The 22,537-nt window shown below is 44.6% G+C and overlaps 1 protein-coding gene and 1 non-coding gene across 2 annotated transcripts in view; both read left to right on the top strand.

Annotated features, from left to right (window-relative positions):
• Window positions 1–5,394: 5,394 nt before the first annotated feature.
• Window positions 5,395–22,537, top strand: part of scarb2c (scavenger receptor class B, member 2c) — a 51,151-nt gene continuing 34,008 nt past the window's right edge. The window contains exons 1-6 of the mRNA XM_046305213.1: window positions 5,395–5,600; window positions 7,751–7,908; window positions 8,535–8,679; window positions 12,577–12,768; window positions 13,100–13,191; window positions 19,984–20,103. Coding sequence (XP_046161169.1) covers window positions 5,478–5,600; window positions 7,751–7,908; window positions 8,535–8,679; window positions 12,577–12,768; window positions 13,100–13,191; window positions 19,984–20,103 — 830 coding nt within the window. The 5' untranslated portion in view covers window positions 5,395–5,477. The remainder of the gene's footprint in view (window positions 5,601–7,750; window positions 7,909–8,534; window positions 8,680–12,576; window positions 12,769–13,099; window positions 13,192–19,983; window positions 20,104–22,537) is intronic.
• trnaa-ugc lies at window positions 21,056–21,129 on the top strand. The gene has a single exon. It is a non-coding gene; the product is annotated as a tRNA-Ala (tRNA).

Below are 22,537 nucleotides of genomic sequence, written 5' to 3'. Positions count from 1 at the left end.
ATTGTTGCGGCCAGAGAGTGTGGCTTTCCACTCGCAACCTTCCTCTTACGACAGCTTCTCGTAAGTTGACTCCGCGGTTCATTGGTCCGTTCCGTGTCTCCCAGGTCGTCAATCCTGTCGCTGTGCGACTGCTTCTTCCGCGACAACTTCGTCGCGTCCATCCTGTCTTCCATGTCTCCTGTGTCAAGCCCTTTCTTCGCACTCCCGTTCGTCTTCCCTCCCCCTCCCGTCCTTGTCGAGCGCACCTATTTACAAGGTACATAAGATCATGGACATGCGTTCTCGGGGACGGGGTCACCAATACTTAGTGGATTGGGAGGGTTATGGTCCTGAGGAGAGGAGTTGGGTTCCGTCTCGGGACGTGCTGGACCGTTCACTCATTGATGATTTCCTCCGTTGCCGCCAGGATTCCTCCTCGAGTGCGCCAGGAGGCGCTCGGTGAGTGGGGGGGTACTGTCATGTTTTGTCATTGATTATCATGCCTTGTCCCTGTTCTTCTCCTTCTATTCGTTTCCCTCTGCTGGTCTTATTAGGTTCTTTCCCTCTTTCTATCCCTCTCTCTCCCCCTCCCTCTCTCACTCTCCCGCTCTCTCTTCTCTCTATCGTTCCGTTCCTGCTCCCAGCTGTTCCTATTCCCCTATCAATCATTTAGTCTTCCCACACCTGTTCCCGATCCTTTTCCCTGATTAGAGTCCCTATTTCTCTCCTTGTTATTCGTTTCTGCCCTGTCGGTTCCTTGTCTAGAATTCACCGTGCTGTGTTTGTGTATCGCCCTGTCGTGTCGTGTTTTCCTCAGATGCTGCGTGGTGAGCAGGTGTCTGAGTCTGTTTGGTTCAAGTGCCTTCCCGAGGCAACCTGCTGTTCACCTGCTGTTCAAGATCGAGTCTCCAGTTTGTCCTCGTCTTTTCGAGTGAAAGTTGTGTTTTTTTGATTGTATTTACTTTACTGGATTAAAGACTCTGTTTTCGCCAAGTCGCTTTTGGGTCCTCTTTCACCTGCATGACAGTAGGGTTAGTTGGTGTAGTGTTGAGGTCTTAATGGGTGTTTAATGGGTGAAGGGGTAGTTGGTATAGTGTTGAGGTTTTAATGGGTGAAGGGTTAGTTGGTATAGTGCTGAGGTTTTAATGGGTGAAGGGTTAGTTGGTATAGTGCTGAGGTTTTAATGGGTGAAGTGTTAGTTGGTATAGTGCTGAGGTTTTAATGGGTGTTTAATGGGTGTTTAATGGGTATTTAATGGGTGTAGGGTTAGTTGGTAGAGAAATGTTTCTTCCCTTTTCCCCATCCTCTGTCCCTTTCCTTTTTATGTCAAGGTAATCTAGATTTTTAGATTTATTAAGATCCCCATGGCAACAGCTAGTCTTTCCTGGGGTCCGATACATAACAAAAAAGACAATAGAGACAAAAGAAGATGTGGCAAAGAATTTACATACATTTAAAAACATGAATGTGTGTGTGTGTGTGTGTGTGTGTGTGTGTGTGTGTGTGTGTGTGTGTGTGTGTGTGTGTGTGTGTGTGTGTGTGTGTGTGTGTGTGTGTGTGTGTGTGTGTGTGTGTGTGTGTGTGTGTGTGTGTGTGTGTGTGTGTGTGTGTGCATATATCAGTACATACACACAACAAGTCACATAGGGGACAGTTGTTTTTTTTGATAGCAGGTTTGCTGTTCACTTGCACTATATAAGAGGGAAGGGAGTTCCATGCACTCATGACTCTGTATAATACTGTACACTTCCTTGAATTTGTTCTGGACCTGGGGACTGTGAAAAGAGTTGACTACGCAAAAAATGTGGAATTTCCAACACAATGTTTAAAAAACAAGAAAAAACAAGAAGTGACTCAGTCAGTCTTTCCTCAACTCTTAGCCAAGAGAGACTGGCACGCGTAGTATTAATGTTAGCCCTCTGATTACAATGAAGAGCAAGATGTGTCGCTCTGTTCTGGGCCAGCTGCAGCTTAACTAAGGCTTTCTTTGCAGCACTTCACCACATGGCTGGACAATAATCAAGATAAGATAAAACTAGAGCCTGCAGGACTTGCTTTGTGGAGTGTGGTGTCAAACAAGCAGAACATCTCTTTATTACAGACAGACATGTTCCCATCTTTACAACCACTCTATCTACAGTAGACAGCAACACCTCCCCCATAAACATTCCTGTCTCTTCTATAGATGTTATAACCTTGTATTGCTACTGCTGTAGCAAAGTAATTATCTAGGTGAGATTCAGAAATGGCTAATGTATTAATGTTATCCTATGTTAGCAAGTTGTAGATTTCATTGACCTTATTTCCAAGGCTACATATATTAATATGGGCTATTTTCATCCGGTTCCTGGGTATCTTCTCAGAGACAGACACAATATAGAAAAGTTCAAACAAAAGCCACATTAACACGTGTATGTGTTTAGCAGTCCATTAATCAGTTGGTGTGTGTGTGTGATTTCTTTTTTAAATTTTACCTTTATTTTACTAGGCAAGTCAGTTAAGAACAAATTCTTATTTTCAATGACGGCCTAGGAACAGTGGGTTAACTGCCTTGTTCAGGGGCAGAACGACAGATTTGTACCTTGTCAGCTCGGGGATTCAAACTTGCAACCTTTTGGTTACTAGTCCAACGCTCTAACCACTAGGCTACCCTGCCACCCTGTGATGTGGGGGTTAAAGCTACAAACCCATAGGCAGTGGTTCCAAACCTTTTTCGGTTACTGTATCACCAACTGAATTTGTCTGTGCATTTTACCAGTAGGCTTATAAACTCATGTCTTCTCAAATACCCCTGTGGATATGCCCGGCACCCTCAGTGGTCTGCGTACCCCTGGTTGGGAACTACTGGTGTAATGAATTCACACTCCAGAACGGTAGGCAGAAACGCTGGACAAGATAAGAGAAATAGATTAAAATGGGGGGCCTCACACTCCAGTACAGTAGGCAGAAACACTGGACAAGATAAGAGAAATAGATTAAAATGGAGGGGCCTCACACTCCAGTACAGTAGGCAGAAACACTGGACGAGATGAGAGAAATAGATTAAAATGGAGGGGCCTCACACTCCAGTACAGTAGGCAGAAACACTGGACGAGATGAGAGAAATAGATTAAAATGGAGGGGCCTCACACTCCAGTACAGTAGGCAGAAACACTGGACAAGATAAGAGAAATAGATTAAAATGGGGGGCCTCACACTCCAGTACAGTAGGCAGAAACACTGGACGAGATAAGAGAAATAGATTAAAATGGGGGGCCTCACACTCCAGTACAGTAAAACACTGGATAAGAGAAATAGATTAAAATGGAGGGGCCTCACACTCCAGTACAGTAGGCAGAAACACTGGACAGATAAGAGAAATAGATTAAAATGGGGGGCCTCACACTCCAGTACAGATGGACAAGATAAGAAATAGATTAAAATGGAGGGGCCTCACACTCCAGTACAGTAGGCAGAAACACTGGACAAGATAAGAGAAATAGATTAAAATGGAGGGGCCTCACACTCCAGTACAGTAGGCAGAAACACTGGACAAGATAAGAGAAATAGATTAAAATGGAGGGGCCTCACACTCCAGTACAGTAGGCAGAAACACTGGACGTAGATGAGAGATTAAAATGGAGGGGCCTCACACTCCAGTACAGTAAGAAACACTGGACGAGATAAGAGAAATAGATTAAAATGGAGGGGCCTCACACTCCAGTACAGTAGGCAGAAACACTGGACGAGATAAGAGAAATAGATTAAAATGGAGGGGCCTCACACTCCAGTACAGTAGGCAGAAACACTGGACGAGATGAGAGAAATAGATTAAAATGGAGGGGCCTCACACTCCAGTACAGTAGGCAGAAACACTGGACAGATGAGAGAAATAGATTAAAATGGAGGGGCCTCACACTCCAGTACAGTAGGCAGAAACACTGGACGAGATGAGAGAAATAGATTAAAATGGAGGGGCCTCACACTCCAGTACAGTAGGCAGAAACACTGGACGAGATGAGAGAAATAGATTAAAATGGAGGGGCCTCACACTCCAGTACAGTAGGCAGAAACACTGGACGAGATGAGAGAAATAGATTAAAATGGAGGGGCCTCACACTCCAGTACAGTAGGCAGAAACACTGGACGAGATGAGAGAAATAGATTAAAATGGAGGGGCCTCACACTCCAGTACAGTATGGAAAATGGATTAAAATGGAGGGGCCTCACACTCCAGTACAGTAGGAAACACTGAAACACTGGTACAGTAGGCAGAAACACTGGACAAGATAAAGAAATAGATTAAAATGGAGGGGCCTCACACTCCAGTACAGTAGGCAGAAACACTGGACAGATACCTCACACTCCAGTACAGTAGGCAGAAACACTGGACGAGATGAGAGAAATAGATTAAAATGGAGGGGCCTCACACTCCAGTACAGTAGGCAGAAACACTGGAGAGAGAAATAGATTAAAATGGAGGGGCCTCACACTCCAGTACAGTAGGCAGAAACACTGGACAAGATGAGAGAAATAGATTAAAATGGAGGGATAAGAGAAATAGATTAAAATGGAGGGGCCTCACACTCCAGTACAGTAGGCAGAAACACTGGACAAGATAAGAGAAATAGATTAAAATGGAGGGGCCTCACACTCCAGTACAGTAGGCAGAAACACTGGACAAGATGAGAGAAATAGATTAAAATGGAGGGGCCTCACACTCCAGTACAGTAGGCAGAAACACTGGACAAGATAAGAGAAATAGATTAAAATGGAGGGGCCTCACACTCCAGTACAGATGGACAAGATAAGAAAATAGATTAAAATGGAGGGGCCTCACACTCCAGTACAGTAGGCAGAAACACTGGACGAGATGAGAGAAATAGATTAAAATGGAGGGGCCTCACACTCCAGTACAGTAGGCAGAAACACTGGACGAGATGAGAGAAATAGATTAAAATGGAGGGGGCCTCACACTCCAGTACAGTAGGCAGAAACACTGGACAAGATAAGAGAAATAGATTAAAATGGAGGGCCTCACACTCCAGTACAGTAGGCAGAAACACTGGACAAGATAAGAGAAATAGATTAAAATGGAGGGCCTCACACTCCAGTACAGTAGGCAGAAACACTGGACAAGATAAGAGAAATAGATTAAAATGGAGGGGCCTCACACTCCAGTACAGTAGGCAGAAACACTGGACAAGATGAGAGAAATAGATTAAAATGGAGGGGCCTCACACTCCAGTACAGTAGGCAGAAACACTGGACGAGATGAGAGAAATAGATTAAAATGGAGGGGCCTCACACTCCAGTACAGTAGGCAGAAACACTGGACAAGATAAGAGAAATAGATTAAAATGGAGGGGCCTCACACTCCAGTACAGTAGGTGGTGGCATATCCACCATTCAGTTGGTTTCAATTCGACAATACACAGTTAAAGAAGAAGAAGTGGTTAGCAAGAGAAAGATATCTGGCTATCGTTGGACATATCGGTTACACCTGAAGTTGATCAATCATGTCAGTGAAATCGTGTTGTATTTACAGTACGGGAGTGATTTCTATTCTAACTTTAATAGCCGGCATAGTTCTGGTGCTTTCGCAGGTGTTTCAAAATATCCTCAACGCGAAGATAAAAAAGGTAACGTTAAATGCTAGCCAGCGGCAAGCTAGTTATAGCAGGCCAACTTTGGTTGTCCAACCAACTAACTAAACAAGAGGCTAATTGTATTTTAATTTTAACGTCCAGTAATGTAATCTAATGCAGTTTACAGTACCGTAGTTTGTCAGTTTAAGCTGGCTTGCTAGTTAACTCGTTGTAGTCTACTGACGTTAAAATACTGTAACGACCCTGGGTCCTTACAATACTTTGTGTACAGTAAGCTTAGGACGATTGTTTTATTTGTACTGTGTTTTTTAGTCACTGTGAACGTAACAAGCTATTTGTTTTTGTCTGAATTGAATGCATTGACATACCTATCCAGTCAAAATATGAATGTTGTTTCAATATACAGTACCAGTCAACATTTTGGACACCTACTCCAGGGTTTTCCCTTTATTTGTACTATTTTCTACATTGTAGAATAATAGTGAAGACATCAAAACTATGAAATAACACATATGGAATCAAGAAGTAACCAACAAAGTGTTAACAAAAAAAAAAAAAAAACTAAATATATTTCATATCTGAGATTCTTCACAGTAGCCACCCTTTGTCTTGAGGACAGCTTTGCACACCAATGGCATTCTCTCAACCAGCCTCATGAGCCAGTCACCTGGAATGAATTTCTTTACGCCTTAATGTGTTTGAGCCAATCAGTTGTTGTGACAAGTTAGCAGTGGTATACAGAATATGGCTCTATTTGGTAAAATACCAAGTCCATATTATGTCAAGAACAGCTCAAATAAACAGAGAGAAACGACAGTCCATCATTACTTTAAGACATGAAGGTCAGGGAATAACGGAACATTTCAAGAACTTTGAAAGTTTCTTCAATTCCAGTCGCAAAAACCATAAAACGCTATGATGACACTGTCTCTCATGAGGACCGCCACAGAAATGGGAGACCCAGAGTTACCTCTGCTGCAGATGATAAGTTCATTAGAGTTACCTGACTCAGAAATTGCAGCCCAAATAAATGCTTCGGAGTTCAAGTAACAGACACATCTCAACATCCACTGTTCAGAGGAGACTGTGTGAATCAGGCCTTCGTGGTCGAATTGCTGCAAAGAAACCACCACGAAAGGACACCAATAAGAAGAAGAGACTTGCTTGGGCAAAGAAACACAAGCAACGGACATTAGACTGGTGGAAATGTTGTCCTTTGCTCTGGAGCCCAAATTGGAGATTTTTGGATCCAACTGCTAGGTGAACAGATGATCTCTGTATATGTGGTTCCCACCGTGAAGCATGGAGGAGGAGGTGTTATGTCTTTGTGAGACACAGAGTAGGTGAACGGATGATCTCTGTATATGTGGTTCCCACCGTGAAGCATGGAGGAGGAGGTGTGATGGTGTGGGGGTGCTTTGCTGGTGACACTGTCTGTGATTAGTTTAGAATTCAATTCACACAGCATTCTGCAGTGATACGCCATCCGGTCTGGTTTGGGCTTAGTGGGACTATCACTTGTTTTTCAACAGGACAATGACCCAACACACCTCCAGGCTGTGTAAGGGCTATTTGACCAACAAAGAGAGTGATGGGGTGCTGCATCAGATGACCTGGCCTCCACAATCATCCAACCTCAACCTAAATTAGATGTTTTGTCATGAGTTGGACCGCAGAGTGAAGGAAAAGCAGCCAACAAATGCTCAGCATATGTGGGAACTCCTTTAAAACTGTTGTAAAAGCGTTTCAGGTGAAGCTGGTTGAGAAAATACCAAGAATGTGAAAAGCTGTCATCAAAGCAAAGTATGGTAACTTTGAAGAATCTGAAATATAACATATATTTTTGATTTAACGCTTTATTTTAGAAAAACATTTTTTTGGTTACTACATGATTCCATATGTGTTATGTCACAGTCTTCACTATTGCTCTGCAATGTAGAAAATAGTAAAAAATAAAGAAAAACCCTTGAATGAGTAGGGTGTCCAAGCTTTTGACTGGTACTGTGTGCTATGTTGTAGTTAGGCGGACAAACAAATGTTTTAAGTTGGCTACTACTACTGTTCACGGTAGCTACCTGGTTCAATCATCTGTCATGGGATTCAAGCTTTCATATAGGCTTTTGTGGTCACAAGTACTTGATCTAGCTATGTGTTTACTAACCAGTGCACGTTGCACCCTTCAGGAGATTGTGCTCAGGAATGGCACACATGCATTTGATGTGTGGGAAAACCCACCTCCTCCAGTCTACATGCAGTTCTACTTCTTTAATGTGACCAACCCGGCAGAGGTACTGAAGGGAGAGCGGCCTGCTGTTCTCGAGGTCGGACCTTACACGTACAGGTGAGATGTGGAGCAATTCATTGACAACGAGTAAAACTGTCACAGGCTATTAGATGAGATGCAGTCGGAGGAAAAGATGACCACATCCTAAGCCATTTAAAAAAAGACAAAAAAATCTGTTCTGACAGTTGTCATGTGATAGTCATTGTCAATAAATAGGAAGGAACTCAGCTGATGTTGCCATAACTGGTGACATCATGTCATGTCCTAACTTAACAGGATCAGGGGGTTTTGTGCTAAATGTGTTCCTCTGTGAATGAACCCAGCTTTGGATAGGAGGCTTTGTTGGCCTCTCTCTTGGCAGCATTGAACCCTAGCCCCGATAAGACAGTTATTACTGAGGCGATCAAGTCAGCACTAAGCCTTGGTCTCTATGGCTGCGTTTACACAGGCAGCCCAATTCTGATCTATTACCCTGTTATTTGTCTTTTTGACCAGTCAGATTAGATATTTTGCCAACAACTGGCATGATAACACAAACAGATCTAGGACCAGGCTAATGTTTCCTTACACTTTTACCGTAACATCTTATCTGGCTTGCCCTCATCAGACATATCTTTGTCTTCAGCACATTCTTCACGGCTCTTGCCATCACTCACTGTGTTTTGTAATGTTTCCTTGCTCAGGGAGTTTCGTCCAATGGAGCGAGTGAATTTCCTGGAGAATGGAACCAAAGTGTCAGCTGTCAACACTAAGACCTATGTGTTTCAGTCTGACATGTCCAAAGGACCAGAGAGTGACCTGATCAGGACAGTCAACATCCCAGCTATGGTAGGCTACAACACAAACACACTTCCCTAGTCAGAAGAATCAAGGCCCTGGCTGTGGTAAGGTTAGCTATAATAAATCAAACTGCCTCTTTTGTGTATGGAACTTAGAGAGAGTGTTCTGATTGAAGAGAGTTGTAGCAGAGGCACCACGACGAGATTTACATAGTACAGTATATTCATCAACGTTTCAATTTACATTAGCAACGGAATGTCATGCGCCGAGAGAGGGTTCGTGGGCTTAGCTCAAATTTACCGTAAAGATTCCAGTGTAGCCAGTAAAGCGCTCTGCAATGTCTCTCTGCAATGTCTCTCTGCAATGTCTACCCAAACGGATCCGCAACAGCTCGGACGGCACTCCGCTTGCGTAGCTCTCTACGTAGTTCTACATACGGTACTTTTTTTGTGGCTTAATTTGTTTGGAACATGATACAAAGGGAGCTCCATTTGTGTAGACTGTGAAATCACTACGGAGATAAACATTAACCTTAAACATGCTTTTAACAAACTATTCAACTATGCAGCAAATATTCATCCTAACCATATTACACTTTTGAATAATGCAACGATTCACAGGCATGTGCAGATAATTAAAGGGTTTATTTTCTCGTCTGTACATTTCAGCTTCAATATAAAAGCACAGAGCTAGCTAAAACTAACACGCTTCATCAAGTAATGTTAGTGATTTTTATGTATTTATTTTTGCAATTCGTTCCAATTATTGGCAGCAGAGAACTGGAAGGAAAGGTGGCCAAAGAAGGTGTTGGCTTTGGGGATGACCAGTGAAATATACCTGGAGCAGGTGCTACGGGTGGGTGTTGCTATGGTGACCAGTGAGCTGAGATAAGGCGGAGCTTTACTGAGCAAAGACTTATAGATGACCTGGAGCCAGTGGGTTTGGTGACGGCGATGTCATTTACAAAATTCAAAGTCAAGGATCGGTAGGATGGTCAGTTTTACGAGGGTATGTTTGGAAGCATGAGTGAAGGAGGCTTTGTTGTGAAATAGGAAGCCAATTCTCGATTACATTTTGGATTGGAGATGCTTAATGAGTCTGGAAGGAGAGTTTACAGTCTAGCCAGACACCTAGGTATTTATAGTTGTCCACATATTCTAAGTCAGGGCCGTCCAGAGTAGTGATGCTAGGCGGGCGGGTGGGTGCGGGCAGCGATCGGTTGAAGAGCATGCAGGATGTTTGAGTCACGGAGTTGGTAGGTGTTCAGACTTCAAGTTGAAATTTTATTGTCACATGCAGAAGTACAGTGAAATGCTTAACTTGCCTGCGCTACCCAGTAATCAATATAAGCATAGTATAACCAGGGCTCTAAAGATCGACAAAGTATTTCGCTGTGCGACCAGGAATTTTATTTTGGGAGCACTTGTCGATTTATGGCAAAAATCTTCCAGATCATAATTGTTGTAATGATAAGGCTTCGTTGTTTTAGAGTGCCCCAGAGAAACAAGCGAGTGCATATTAGTTATCGTCATGGTTGCACCATGACCACAGCGAAAACGTCTTCCTTCATTCATGCATTTATCTGCTGAAAAAGCTATCCGTTTTCAATTGGTAGCACATTATTTATTTTTATTTAGAGCCCCGATAATGAAATTATAAAGAATATATACTTACCGTTGAAGTCGGGAACTTAGTTTGGAGTCATTAAAACTTTTTTTTTTGTGTGTGTGAATTTTATCCCCTTTTTTTCTCCCCAATTTCATGGTATCCAATTGTTGTAGTAGCTACTATCTTGTCCCATCGCTACAACTCCCGTACGGGCTCGGGAGAGACGAAGGTTGAAAGTCATGCGTCCTCCGATACACAACCCAACCAAGCCGCACTACTTCCTAACACAGCGCGCATCCAACCCGGAAGCCAGCCGCACCAATGTGTTGGAGGAAACACCGTGCACCTGCCAATCTTGGTTAGCTCGCACTGCGGCCGGCCCGCCACAGGAGTCGCTGGTGCGCGATGAGACAAGGACATCCCTACCGGCCAAGCCCTCCCTAACCCGGACGACGCTAGGCCAATTGTGCGTCGCCCCACGGACCTCCCGGTCGCGGCCGGTTACGACAGAGCCTGAGCACGAACCCAGAGTCTCTAGTGGCACAGCTGACTAAAACATGTTTTTTAACCACTCCACAAATTTCTTGTTAAAACTATAGTTTTGGCAAGTCGGTTAGGACATCTACTTTGTGCATGAGAGAAGTAATTTTTCCAGCAATTGTTTACAGACAGATTATTTCACTTATTCACTGTATCACAATTCCAGTGGGTCAGAAGTTTACATACACTAAGTTGACTGTGCCTTTAAATAGCTTGAAAAGTCCAGAAAATGTCATGGCTTTAGAAGCTTCTGATAGGCTAATTGACATAATTTGACTCAATTGGAGGTGTACCTGTGGATGTGTTTTAAGGCCTACCTTCAAACTCAGTGCCTCTTTGCTTGACATCATGGGAAAACCAAAATAAATCAGCCAAGACCTCCACAAGTCTGGTTCATCCTTGTCAGCAATTTCCAAACTACTGAAGATACCACGTTCATCTGTACAAACAATAGTACGCAAGTATAAACACCATGGGACCACGCAGCCGTCATACCGCTCAGGAAGGAGACTCTTTCTGTCTCCTAGAGATGAACATACTTTGGTGCGAGAAGTGCAAATCAATCCCAGAACAACAACAAAGGACCTTGTGAAGATGCTGGAGGAAATGGGTACAAAAGTATCTATATCCACAGTAAAACGAGTCCTATATCGACATAACCTGAAAGGCCGCTCAGCAAGGAAGAAGCCACTGCTCCAAAACCGCCATAAAAAAGCCAGACTACGGTTTGCAACTGCACATGGGGACAAAGATCGTACTTTTTGGAGAAATGTCCTCTGGTCTGATGAAACAAAAATAGAACTGTTTGGCCATAATGACCTTCGTTATGTTTGGAGGAAAAAGGGGGAGGCTTGCAAGCCGAAGAACACCATCCCAACCGTGAAGAACACCATCACAACCGTGAAGCACGGGGTTGGCAGCATCATGTGGTGGGGGTGCTTTGCTGCATGAGGGACTGGTGTACTTCACAAATAGATGGCATCATGAGGAGGAAAATGATGTGGATATATTGACGCAACATCTTAAGACCTCAGTCAGGAAGTTGAAGCTTGGTCGCAAATGGTTCTTCCAAATGGACAATGACCCAAAGCATACTTCCAAAGTTGTGACAAAATGGCTTAAGGACAACAAAGTCAAGGTATTGGAGTGACCATCACAAAGCCCTGACCTCAGTCCTATAGAACATTTGTGGGCAGAACTGAAAAAGTGTGTGCGAGCAAGGAGGCCTACAAACCTGACTCAGGTACACCAGCTCTGTCAGGAGGAATGGGCCAAAATTCACCCAACTTATTGTGGGAAGCTTGTGGAAGACCCAAAACATTTGACCCAAGTTAAACAATTTAAAGGCAATGCTACCAAATACTAATTGAGTGTATGTAAACTACTGACCCACTGGGAATGTGATGAAAGAAAAGTTGAAATAATTAATTCTCTACTGTTATTCTGACATTTCACATTCTGAAAATAAAGTGATGATCCTAACTTACCTAAGGCAGGGAATTTTTACTAGAATTAAATTTCAGCAATTGTGAAAAACTGAGTTAGCTAAGGTGTATGTAAACTTCCGACTTCAACTGTACATACAGGGCTCCAGAGTGGCACAGCGTTCTAAGGCACTGTTTCTCAGTGCAAGAGGTGTCACTACAGTCCCTGGTTCGATTCCAGGCTGTATCACATCCGGTCGTGATTGGGAGTCCCATAGGGCGGTGCACAATTGGCCCAGCACCATCCTGGGTTAGCTTGTGAATGATGAATCATTCTGTTCTGACTATTTTCTTTCTCTCTCTCTGTTCCCAGACGGTGATGGAAAAATTCAAGGATATGTCAGTTATTGCCAATATCATCTCATCTTACATGAAGTCGGTGAATGAAGGCCTGTTCACTACACACACTGTGGGAGAACTGCTTTGGGGCTATGAGGATGGCCTTCTCAAAGCTCTGAAAGTAGTGGACCCTACATTAGATGACGTGTTTGGACTATTCTACAAGGTTTGATTCTCACTCACTACTCAATACGGACTGTATCGTTGGTTGTAATATGTTGATTGATGTTAGATATTTGTAATTGTGCGTTTTTTAAAAAGTGGTTGGTTATTTAAGTGCTGTGGTAATAATGTTTTGTAAATAGTCACTTCCATAAAGCAAGTATAGAATTAGATCTATGAAAGCCTTGTCATGTAAATGTCTATAGAAAACATTGTTTCAGAGTCAACACACTGTTTTACATGTCAACGATTTTGAGTCTCCAGATCAGTATTCTGTTTTTATGAACTCACGAAGGAGGTGGGCGTTTCATGGTGGTTCTGTTTTTGTATTTCAGCAAAATGCTACAGATGACGGAGAGTATGTGTTTCTGACCGGTCAGCAGAGTTATAAGGACTTTGCCGTTATAGATCAGTGGAAAGGTCAAAGGTAAGCCTTCTATAGAACATTCCACACCGTACTATGTTATAAACATATAAATCCGAAAGTATTAGGCCTCCTATTGTCAAGAATGACCATAAACACAAACTCATTTCATCTGTAATCTAATTGTTCAGTTTGTGTACAGACCCCTAGACTTTTTCCACATTTTGTTACGTTACAGCCTTATTCTAAAATGGATTAAATATGATTTTTTTCCCCCCTCAACAATCTACACACAATATCCCATAATGACTGCATAAACAGGTTTTTGGCTTTTTAAAAACAAAAAACGGATACCTTATTAAATAGCCACCTGTTAAATAGCCATCACTAGCACAGAGTGGCTGCTGCCTAAACACACACTACTGGTCAAAAGTTTTAGAACACCTACTCATTCAACTGTTTCTTTTTTTACTATTTTCTACATTGTAGAATAATAGTGAAGACATCAAAACTATGAAATAACACACATGGAATCATGTAGTAACCAAAAAAAGTGTTAAACAAATCAAAATATATTTGAGATTCTTCAAATAGCCACCCTTTGTCTTGATGACAGCTTTGCACACTCTTGGTATTCTCTCAACCAGCTTGACCTGGAATGCTTTTCCAACTGTCTTGAAGGACTTCCCACATATGCTGTGCACTTCTTGGCTGCCGTTCCTTCACTCTTTTGGTACAACTGATCCCCAACCATCTCAATTTGGTTGAGGTCGGGGGATTGTGGATGCCAGGTCATCTGATGCAGCACTCCATCACTCTCCTTATTGGTCAAATAGCCCTTACACAGCCTGGAGGTGTGTTGGGTCATTGTCCTGTTGAACAACAAATGATAGTCCCACTAAGCCCAAACCAGATGGGATGGAGTATCACTGCAGAATGCTGTGGTAATCATGTTGGTTAAGTGTGCCATGAATTGTAAATCATTCACAGACGGCGTCACCAGCAAACCACCCACACACCTAAACACCACCACTTCCATGCTTTACTGTGGGAAATACACATGCGGAGATCATCCGCTCACCCACACCGAGTCTCACAAATACATGGCAATTGGGACCAAAAATCTCCAATTTGCTCTGGAGTCCACACGACAGATTTCCACTGGTCTGATGTCCATTGCTCGTGTTTCTTGGCCCAAGCAAGTCTCTTCTTATTATTGGTGTCCTTTAGTAGTGGTTTCCTTGCAGCAATTTGACCATGAAGGCCTGATTCACACAGTTTCCTCTGAACAGTTGATGTTGAGATGTCTTTTACCTGAACTCTAAAGCATTTATTTGGGCTGTAATTTGTGAGGCTGGTAACTCCTAAAGAACTTATCCTCTGCAGCAGCGATAACTCTGGGTCTTCCATTCCTCTGGCGGTCCTCCATGAAAACCAGTTTCATCATAGCGATTGATGGGTTTTGCGACTGCAATTGAAGAAACTTTTAAAGTTCTTGAAATGTTCCGTATTGACTGACCTTCATGTCTTAAAGTAATGATGGACTGTCGTTTCTCATTACTTATTTGAGCTGTTCTTGACAGAATATGGACTTAGCTCTATTTGGTAAAATACCAGATTCTGTATACCACCCCTACCTTGTCACCACACAACTGAATGTCTCAAACACATTAAGGAGTAAAGAAATTACACAAATTAAGGTTAGTGATGTCTAGGTTAGTGATGTCTACACACAGGCTACTGTCTAGGTTAGTGATGTCTAGGTTAGTGATGTCTACACACAGGCTACTGTCTAGGTTAGTGATGTCTAGGTTAGTGATGTCTAGGTTAGTGATGTCTACACACAGGCTACTGTCTAGGTTAGTGATGTTACATTTACATTTTTACATTTAAGTCATTTAGCAGACGCTCTTATCCAGAGCGACTTACAAATTGGTGCATTCACCTTGTGACATCCAGTGGGACAGTCACTTAACAATAGTGCATCTAAAACTTAGGGGGGGTGGGGTGAGAGGGATTACTTAACCTATCCTAGGTATTCCTTAAAGAGGTGGTGTTTCAGGTGTCTCCGGAAGGTGGTGATTGACTCCGCTGTCCTGGCGTCGTGAGGGAGTTTGTTCCACCATTGGGGGGCCAGGGCAGCGAACAGTTTTGACTGGGCTGAGCGGGAGCTGTACTTCCTCAGTGGTAGGGAGGCGAGCAGGCCAGAGGTGGATGAACGCAGTGCCCTTGTTTGGGTGTAGGGCCTGATCAGAGCCTGGAGGTACTGAGGTGCCGTTCCCCTCACAGCTCCGTAGGCAAGCACCATGGTCTTGTAGCGGATGCGAGCTTCAACTGGAAGCCAGTGGAGAGAACGGAGGAGCGGGGTGACGTGAGAGAACTTGGGAAGGTTGAACACCAGACGGGCTGCGGCGTTCTGGATGAGTTGAAGGGGTTTAATGGCACAGGCAGGGAGCCCAGCCAACAGCGAGTTGCAGTAATCCAGACGGGAGATGACAAGTGCCTGGATTAGGACCTGCGCCGCTTCCTGTGTGAGGCAGGGTCGTACTCTGCGGATGTTGTAGAGCATGAACCTACAGGAACGGGCCACCGCCTTGATGTTAGTTGAGAACGACAGGGTGTTGTCCAGGATCACACCAAGGTTCTTGGCGCTCTGGGAGGAGGACACAGTGGAGTTGTCAACCGTGATGGCGAGATCATGGAACGGGCAGTCCTTCCCCGGGAGGAAGAGCAGCTCCGTCTTGCCGAGGTTCAGCTTGAGGTGGTGATCCGTCATCCACACTGATATGTCTGCCAGACATGCAGAGATGCGATTCGCCACCTGGTCATCAGAAGGGGGAAAGGAGAAGATTAATTGTGTGTCGTCTGCATAGCAATGATAAGAGAGACCATGTGAGGTTATGACAGAGCCAAGTGACTTGGTGTATAGCGAGAATAGGAGAGGGCCAAGAACAGAGCCCTGGGGGACACCAGTGGTGAGAGCGCGTGGTGAGGAGACAGATTCTCGCCACGCCACCTGGTAGGAGCGACCTGTCAGGTAGGACGCAATCCAAGCGTGGGCCGCGCCGGAGATGCCCAACTCGGAGAGGGTGGAGAGGAGGATCTGATGGTTCACAGTATCGAAGGCAGCCGATAGATCTAGAAGGATGAGAGCAGAGGAGAGAGAGTTAGCTTTAGCAGTGCGGAGCGCCTCCGTGATACAGAGGAGAGCAGTCTCAGTTGAATGACTAGTCTTGAAACCTGACTGATTTGGATCAAGAAGGTCATTCAGAGAGAGATAGCGGGAGAGCTGGCCAAGGACGGCACGTTCAAGAGTTTTGGAGAGAAAAGAAAGAAGGGATACTGGTCTGTAATTGTTGACATCGGAGGGATCGAGTGTAGGTTTTTTCAGAAGGGGGTGCAACTCTCGCTCTCTTGAAGACGGAAGGGACGTAGCCAACGGTCAGGGATGAGTTGATGAGCGAGGTGAGGTAAGGGAGAAGGTCTCCGGAAATGGTCTGGAGAAGAGAGGAGGGGATAGGGTCAAGCGGGCAGGTTGTTGGGCGGCCGGCCGTCACAAGACGCGAGATTTCATCTGGAGAGAGAGGGGAGAAAGAGGTCAGAGCATAGGGTAGGGCAGTGTGAGCAGAACCAGCGGTGTCGTTTGACTTAGCAAACGAGGATCGGATGTCGTCGACCTTCTTTTCAAAATGGTTGACGAAGTCATCTGCAGAGAGGGAGGAGGGGGGGGAGGGGGCGGAGGATTCAGGAGGGAGGAGAAGGTGGCAAAGAGCTTCCTAGGGTTAGAGGCAGAAGCTTGGAATTTAGCGTGGTAGAAAGTGGCTTTAGCAGCAGAGACAGAGGAGGAAAATGTAGAGAGGAGGGAGTGAAAGGATGCCAGGTCCGCAGGGAGGCGAGTTTTCCTCCATTTCCGCTCGGCTGCCCGGAGCCCTGTTCTGTGAGCTCGCAATGAGTCATCGAGCCACGGAGCGGGAGGGGAGGACCGAGCCGGCCTGGAGGATAGGGGACATAGAGAGTCAAGGGATGCAGAGAGGGAGGAGAGGAGGGTTGAGGAGGCAGAATCGGGAGATAGGTGGGAGAAGGTTTGAGCGGAGGGAAGAGATGATAGGATGGAAGAGGAGAGAGTAGCGGGGGAGAGAGAGCGAAGGTTGGGACGGCGCGATACCATCCGAGTAGGGGCAGTGTGGGAGGTGTTGGATGAGAGCGAGAGGGAAAAGGATACAAGGCAGTGGTCGGAGACTTGGAGGGGAGTTGCAATGAGGTTAGTGGAAGAACAGCATCTAGTAAAGATGAGGTCGAGCGTATTGCCTGCCTTGTGAGTAGGGGGGGAAGGTGAGAGGGTGAGGTCAAAAGAGGAGAGGAGTGGAAAGAAGGAGGCAGAGAGGAAAGAGTCAAAGGTAGACGTGGGGAGGTTAAAGTCGCCCAGAACTGTGAGAGGTGAGCCGTCCTCAGGAAAGGAGCTTATCAAGGCATCAAGCTCATTGATGAACTCTCCGAGGGAACCTGGAGGGCGATAAATGATAAGGATGTTAAGCTTGAAAGGGCTAGTGACTGTGACAGCATGGAATTCAAAGGAGGCGATAGACAGATGGGTAAGGGGAGAAAGAGAGAATGACCACTTGGGAGAGATGAGGATCCCGGTGCCACCACCCCGCTGACCAGACGCTCTCGGGGTGTGCGAGAACACGTGGGCGGACGAAGAGAGAGCAGTAGGAGTAGCAGTGTTGTCTGTGGTGATCCATGTTTCCGTCAGGGCCAAGAAGTCGAGGGACTGGAGGGAGGCATGGGCTGAGATGAACTCTGCCTTGTTGACCGCAGATTGGCAGTTCCAGAGGCTACCGGAGACCTGGAACTCCACGTGGGTCGTGCGCGCTGGGACCACCAGAGTAGGGTGGCCGCGGCCACGCGGTGAGGAGCGTTTGTATGGTCTGTGCAGAGAGGAGAGAACAGGGATAAATCGACACATAGTTGACAGGCTACAGAAGAGGCTACGCTAATGCAAAGGAGATTGGAATGACAAGTGGACTACACGTCTCGAATGTTCAGAAAGTTAAGCTACGTAGCAAGAATCTTATTGACTAAAATGATTAAAATGATACAGTACTGCTGAAGTAGGCCAGCTGGCAGTGGGTGCGTTGTTGACACTACACTAATCAAGTCGTTCCGTTGAGTGTAATAGTTTCTGCAGTGTTGCTATTCGGGGCTAGCAGGCTAGCTAGCAGTGTTGTTTACGTTACGTTGCGTTAAAAGAACGACAATAGATGGCTAGCGAACCTAGAAAATCGCTCTAGACTACACAATTATCTTTGATACAAAGACGGCTATGTAGCTAGCTAAGTAGCTAGCTACGATCAAACAAATCAAACCGTTGTACTGTAATGAAAATGAAGTGAAAATGTGATACAACCTGTGAATGCGACCGGGTAGTTGAGTTCTATACAGAAGACGTTGGCTAGCGTTGGCTAGCTGTTGGCTAGCTAGCAGAGTCACCTACGTTAAGGACGACAAATAGCTGGCTAGCTAACCTCGGTAAATTAAGATAATCACTCTAAGACTACACACTCTAAACCTAAACAACACAATTATCTTGGATACGATGATACGATGATACGAAGACAGCAAAGACAGCTATGTAGCTAGCTGACACTAAACTAATCAAGTCGTTCAGTTGAGTGTAACAGTTTCTCCAGTGCAGCTAATCAGTGGACGTTAGCTAGCTGGCTAGTGAAGACTAGTGAAGACTACGTTAGGACGGCGAAATACGATAATTACGCAATTATCTTTTGATACAAAGACGGCTATGTAGCTAGCTGAGAAGAAATTGCTAAGATAAGACAAATCAAACCGTTGTGATATAATGAAATATAATGAAAAAGTTATACTACCCGTTGGAGCGACGTGCAGATGCGACCACTCGCTCCAACCGGAACCGGAACAAAAATGTCTAGGTTAGTGATGTCTAGGTTAGTGATGTCTAGGTTAGTGATGTCTAGGTTAGTGCTGTCTAGGTTAGTGATGTCTAGGTTAGTGATGTCTACACACAGGCTGTTGTCTAGGTTAGTGATGTCTAGGTTAGTGATGTCTACACACAGGCTACTGTCTAGGTTAGTGATGTCTAGGTTAGTGATGTCTAGGTTAGTGATGTCTACACACAGGCTACTGTCTAGGTTAGTGATGTCTAGGTTAGTGATGTCTAGGTTAGTGATGTCTAGGTTAGTGATGTCTAGGTTAGTGATGTCTAGGTTAGTGATGTCTAGGTTAGTGATGTCTACACACAGGCTGTTGTCTAGGTTAGTGATGTCTAGGTTAGTGATGTCTAGGTTAGTGATGTCTAGGTTAGTGATGTCTAGGTTAGTGATGTCTAGGTTAGTGATGTCCAGGTTAGTGATGTCCAGGTTAGTGATGTCTAGGTTAGTGATGTCTAGGTTAGTGATGTCTAGGTTAGTGATGTCTAGGTTAGTGATGTCTAGGTTAGTGATGTCTACACACAGAGCAGTTACTCATTCGGCGCATCTCATTATGAATGAAGACAGGGTGCAGAACTTAAATCAAAAGGAATATTTAGTCTCTAGTCTATTGTGCCGCACCTGTTATCCACAGCTTCTGAGGTTGCAGTGGAGATTGGCTGAGTGCACTGTAATTAACTAATAACTGTAATTTTAGATGGCCGTTTCTTAGCCTCGTTAAACCTGATCTCACGTTTTTTGTTTTTACCTCAGGTGAAACAAAATGTGAGTGTTCTGGTCAGTGTGGTTTCGCAAGGCTAAATGTGATCTAGATTTCACAGAAGGCGAATACAGTCAGAATCCATTTGAAGTGATAACCGTGATAACAATGTGTTCTCTCTGCATGCAGCTCTCTGAATTGGTGGACCACAGATGAGTGTAACATGATCAATGGGACCAATGGGGCCTCCTTTCATCCAATCATCACCAAGAACGAGACCCTCTACATGTTTTCCTCTGATCTCTGCAGGTTGGTTTTGGGTCTGAACTCTCATGTCTCTGTCATGGGTGCTTCCTCTACGTTTACATTATTTTCAGAGTTTGTCATCACAAGTTACTATTATTCAGCCTGTTTGCAAATTAAATACATTTAACTAAAATGCATGAGTTGAGTATAGGCCTGTTACGGGGGTTTGTATTACCGCCACACCGGCGGTCACGAGTCATGGCCGCAGTCAATTTCCACGTGACCGTTTTAGTAACTAGACTTCTCCTCGCTCTGATGCTGCTGATGGTCATTAGTAGTCTACCAAACTAGCAAACTACCTGGTAGTCAGCACTCTATTGTCCCTCGAATCACTCGGACAGCTCACGTTGCGCAACATTTCTATAGGCTATGCAATTGAGTGAGAATCCAGTTTTGATGGCCTCTATTAAAAAGAAGAGGCTCCTATCAGCTTTCTATAGGCTAGGCTGACTATTTCTATTTATCAACTTTCCTAATATTTAGCACATTGCTTCTCTTTACAATAGGAGTATAGCCTACCTGACTGGCATTAAAATGAACCACGGGCTATTTAAGTGCATAGATGACATGTATTTTTTGCCCCTGTTTTGAGAAAGGTGCATGATAATGGTCCATTCCAAATAAATACAAATTCACACATATAGTAGTATATGTACAGACAAGATGAAATCAAGAATCGTATGGTGGGTGACAATATTAGCCTATCACTTGTGAATGATATATTATCGCTTTTGAACGATGCCCAGCTTGTGTGCAGTAAGGCAGGAAACGGCGCATGCCGGTTCCTCTAACATCAATATGCGCCCCGGAATTCAATAAGGTTGCGCACAGTTGCGTCTCCGACATGTCTGTCTTCACTTGTAGCCTGTGAGAAAGACCTGATCACTTGAAGGGTATTGGCTAATATGAATTCCTGAGAGAGCCATGTGAGGTGAGATGTCCGCCGGAGCACGCAGTCCCGTGTGTCTCAGTTGGTAGAGCATGGCACTTGCAATGCCAGTGTTGTGGGTTCAATTCCCACGGGGGACCAGTGCGAAAACATATATGAATATATATGCACTCACTACTGTAAGTTGCTCTGGATAAGACCGTCTGGATAAGACCGTCTGCTAACTGACTAAAATGTAAGGGAATTATAATGATTAAATTCAGCCTAAGGCCACAACGACCACTGGCCGCAAAAGGAATGAATTGTTTTAGGGGGCATTTACAGCCCCACAAAGAGCATGTCGCAGGGTAATTGGAGGCATTATCAAGTGCTTGTCAAATTGTGAATGAGAGACTGAAGTGCGTACAGCCGGCACAAAAAAACAAAGCAGAGCTTTGCCTTTTCATGCAACTTAAAAAAAATATCATTAGTCTCATCATACAGCCTTAGAATGTATTATGGGTCTCCCGAGTGGCGCAGCGGTCTAAAGCGCTGCAACGCAGTGCTAGAGGTGTCACTACAGACCTGGGTGCGATCCCGGGCTGCATCACAACCGGCCGTGATCGGGAGTCCCATAGGGCAGTGCACAATTGGCGTGGGGGTGCTTTACTTGACTCATCGCTCTCTAGTGACTCCTTGTGGCGGGCCGGGTGCCTGCAGGCTGACCTCAGTCGTCAGTTGAACGGTGTTTCCTCTGACACATTGGTGTAGGCTGGCGTCCAGGTTCAGTGGACGGGTGTTAAGAAGTGCGGTTTGGTGGGTCACGTTTGGGAGGACGCATGACTCAACCTTTCGCCTCTCCCGTTGGGGAGTTGCAGCGATGAGACAAGATCGAAATTGGGGAGAGAGAAATTTTTTTCCAAAACATAATAGCCCAACGTTTTGTATCACAACTAAAGTTGCATAAATAACTCGAAATTAAGCATATAGGGGGACCTAATTCCTTTGTTAACCCTTAATACAGAATAGCCACATGTGCGCACTCAAATGGTTTGGAGAAAATATTTTTATTTCTATTTTCATTCAGTTGTATTTATACTATAAAATAATACCATGGATTTTCTAAGCAAGTGTGTATCCCACATTTAAAAAAAGGAGAGCCGCACACTCGTTAAGAGCTCAGATGCAATAATGTTACACTATTTAAAATGTAGATGTTCTAAAGGTCTGTGTCAGTGGCATGTGAGCTATTCGTGGAAGCCAGGAGATGTTAAATGTGTTTGTGTTTTGGGTCCTTGAGACCGGCAGTTATTTGCTTGACAATCACCGGCTGACAATTTCATGACTGCCACAGCCCTAATTGACTATTCACAAGGATAAAAGTCGTTGCAAAAAGACAGAACAGTAGTTTAAAATATACAGGTTAATAGGGTGTGATGAAGTCAAACTGAATGCATGAGGCGGCAGGTAGTCTAGTGGTTAGAGTGTAGAGGCGGCAGGTAGTCTAGTGGTTAGAGCGTAGAGGCGGCAGGTAGTCTAGTGGTTAGAGCGTAGGGGCGGCAGGTAGTC

Source organism: Oncorhynchus gorbuscha, linkage group LG16 (assembly GCF_021184085.1).
Source record: "Oncorhynchus gorbuscha isolate QuinsamMale2020 ecotype Even-year linkage group LG16, OgorEven_v1.0, whole genome shotgun sequence".
Taxonomy (NCBI): domain Eukaryota; kingdom Metazoa; phylum Chordata; class Actinopteri; order Salmoniformes; family Salmonidae; genus Oncorhynchus; species Oncorhynchus gorbuscha.
Note: the sequence above shows the minus strand (reverse complement) of the source record. Positions and strands in the feature narration are given on the sequence as shown.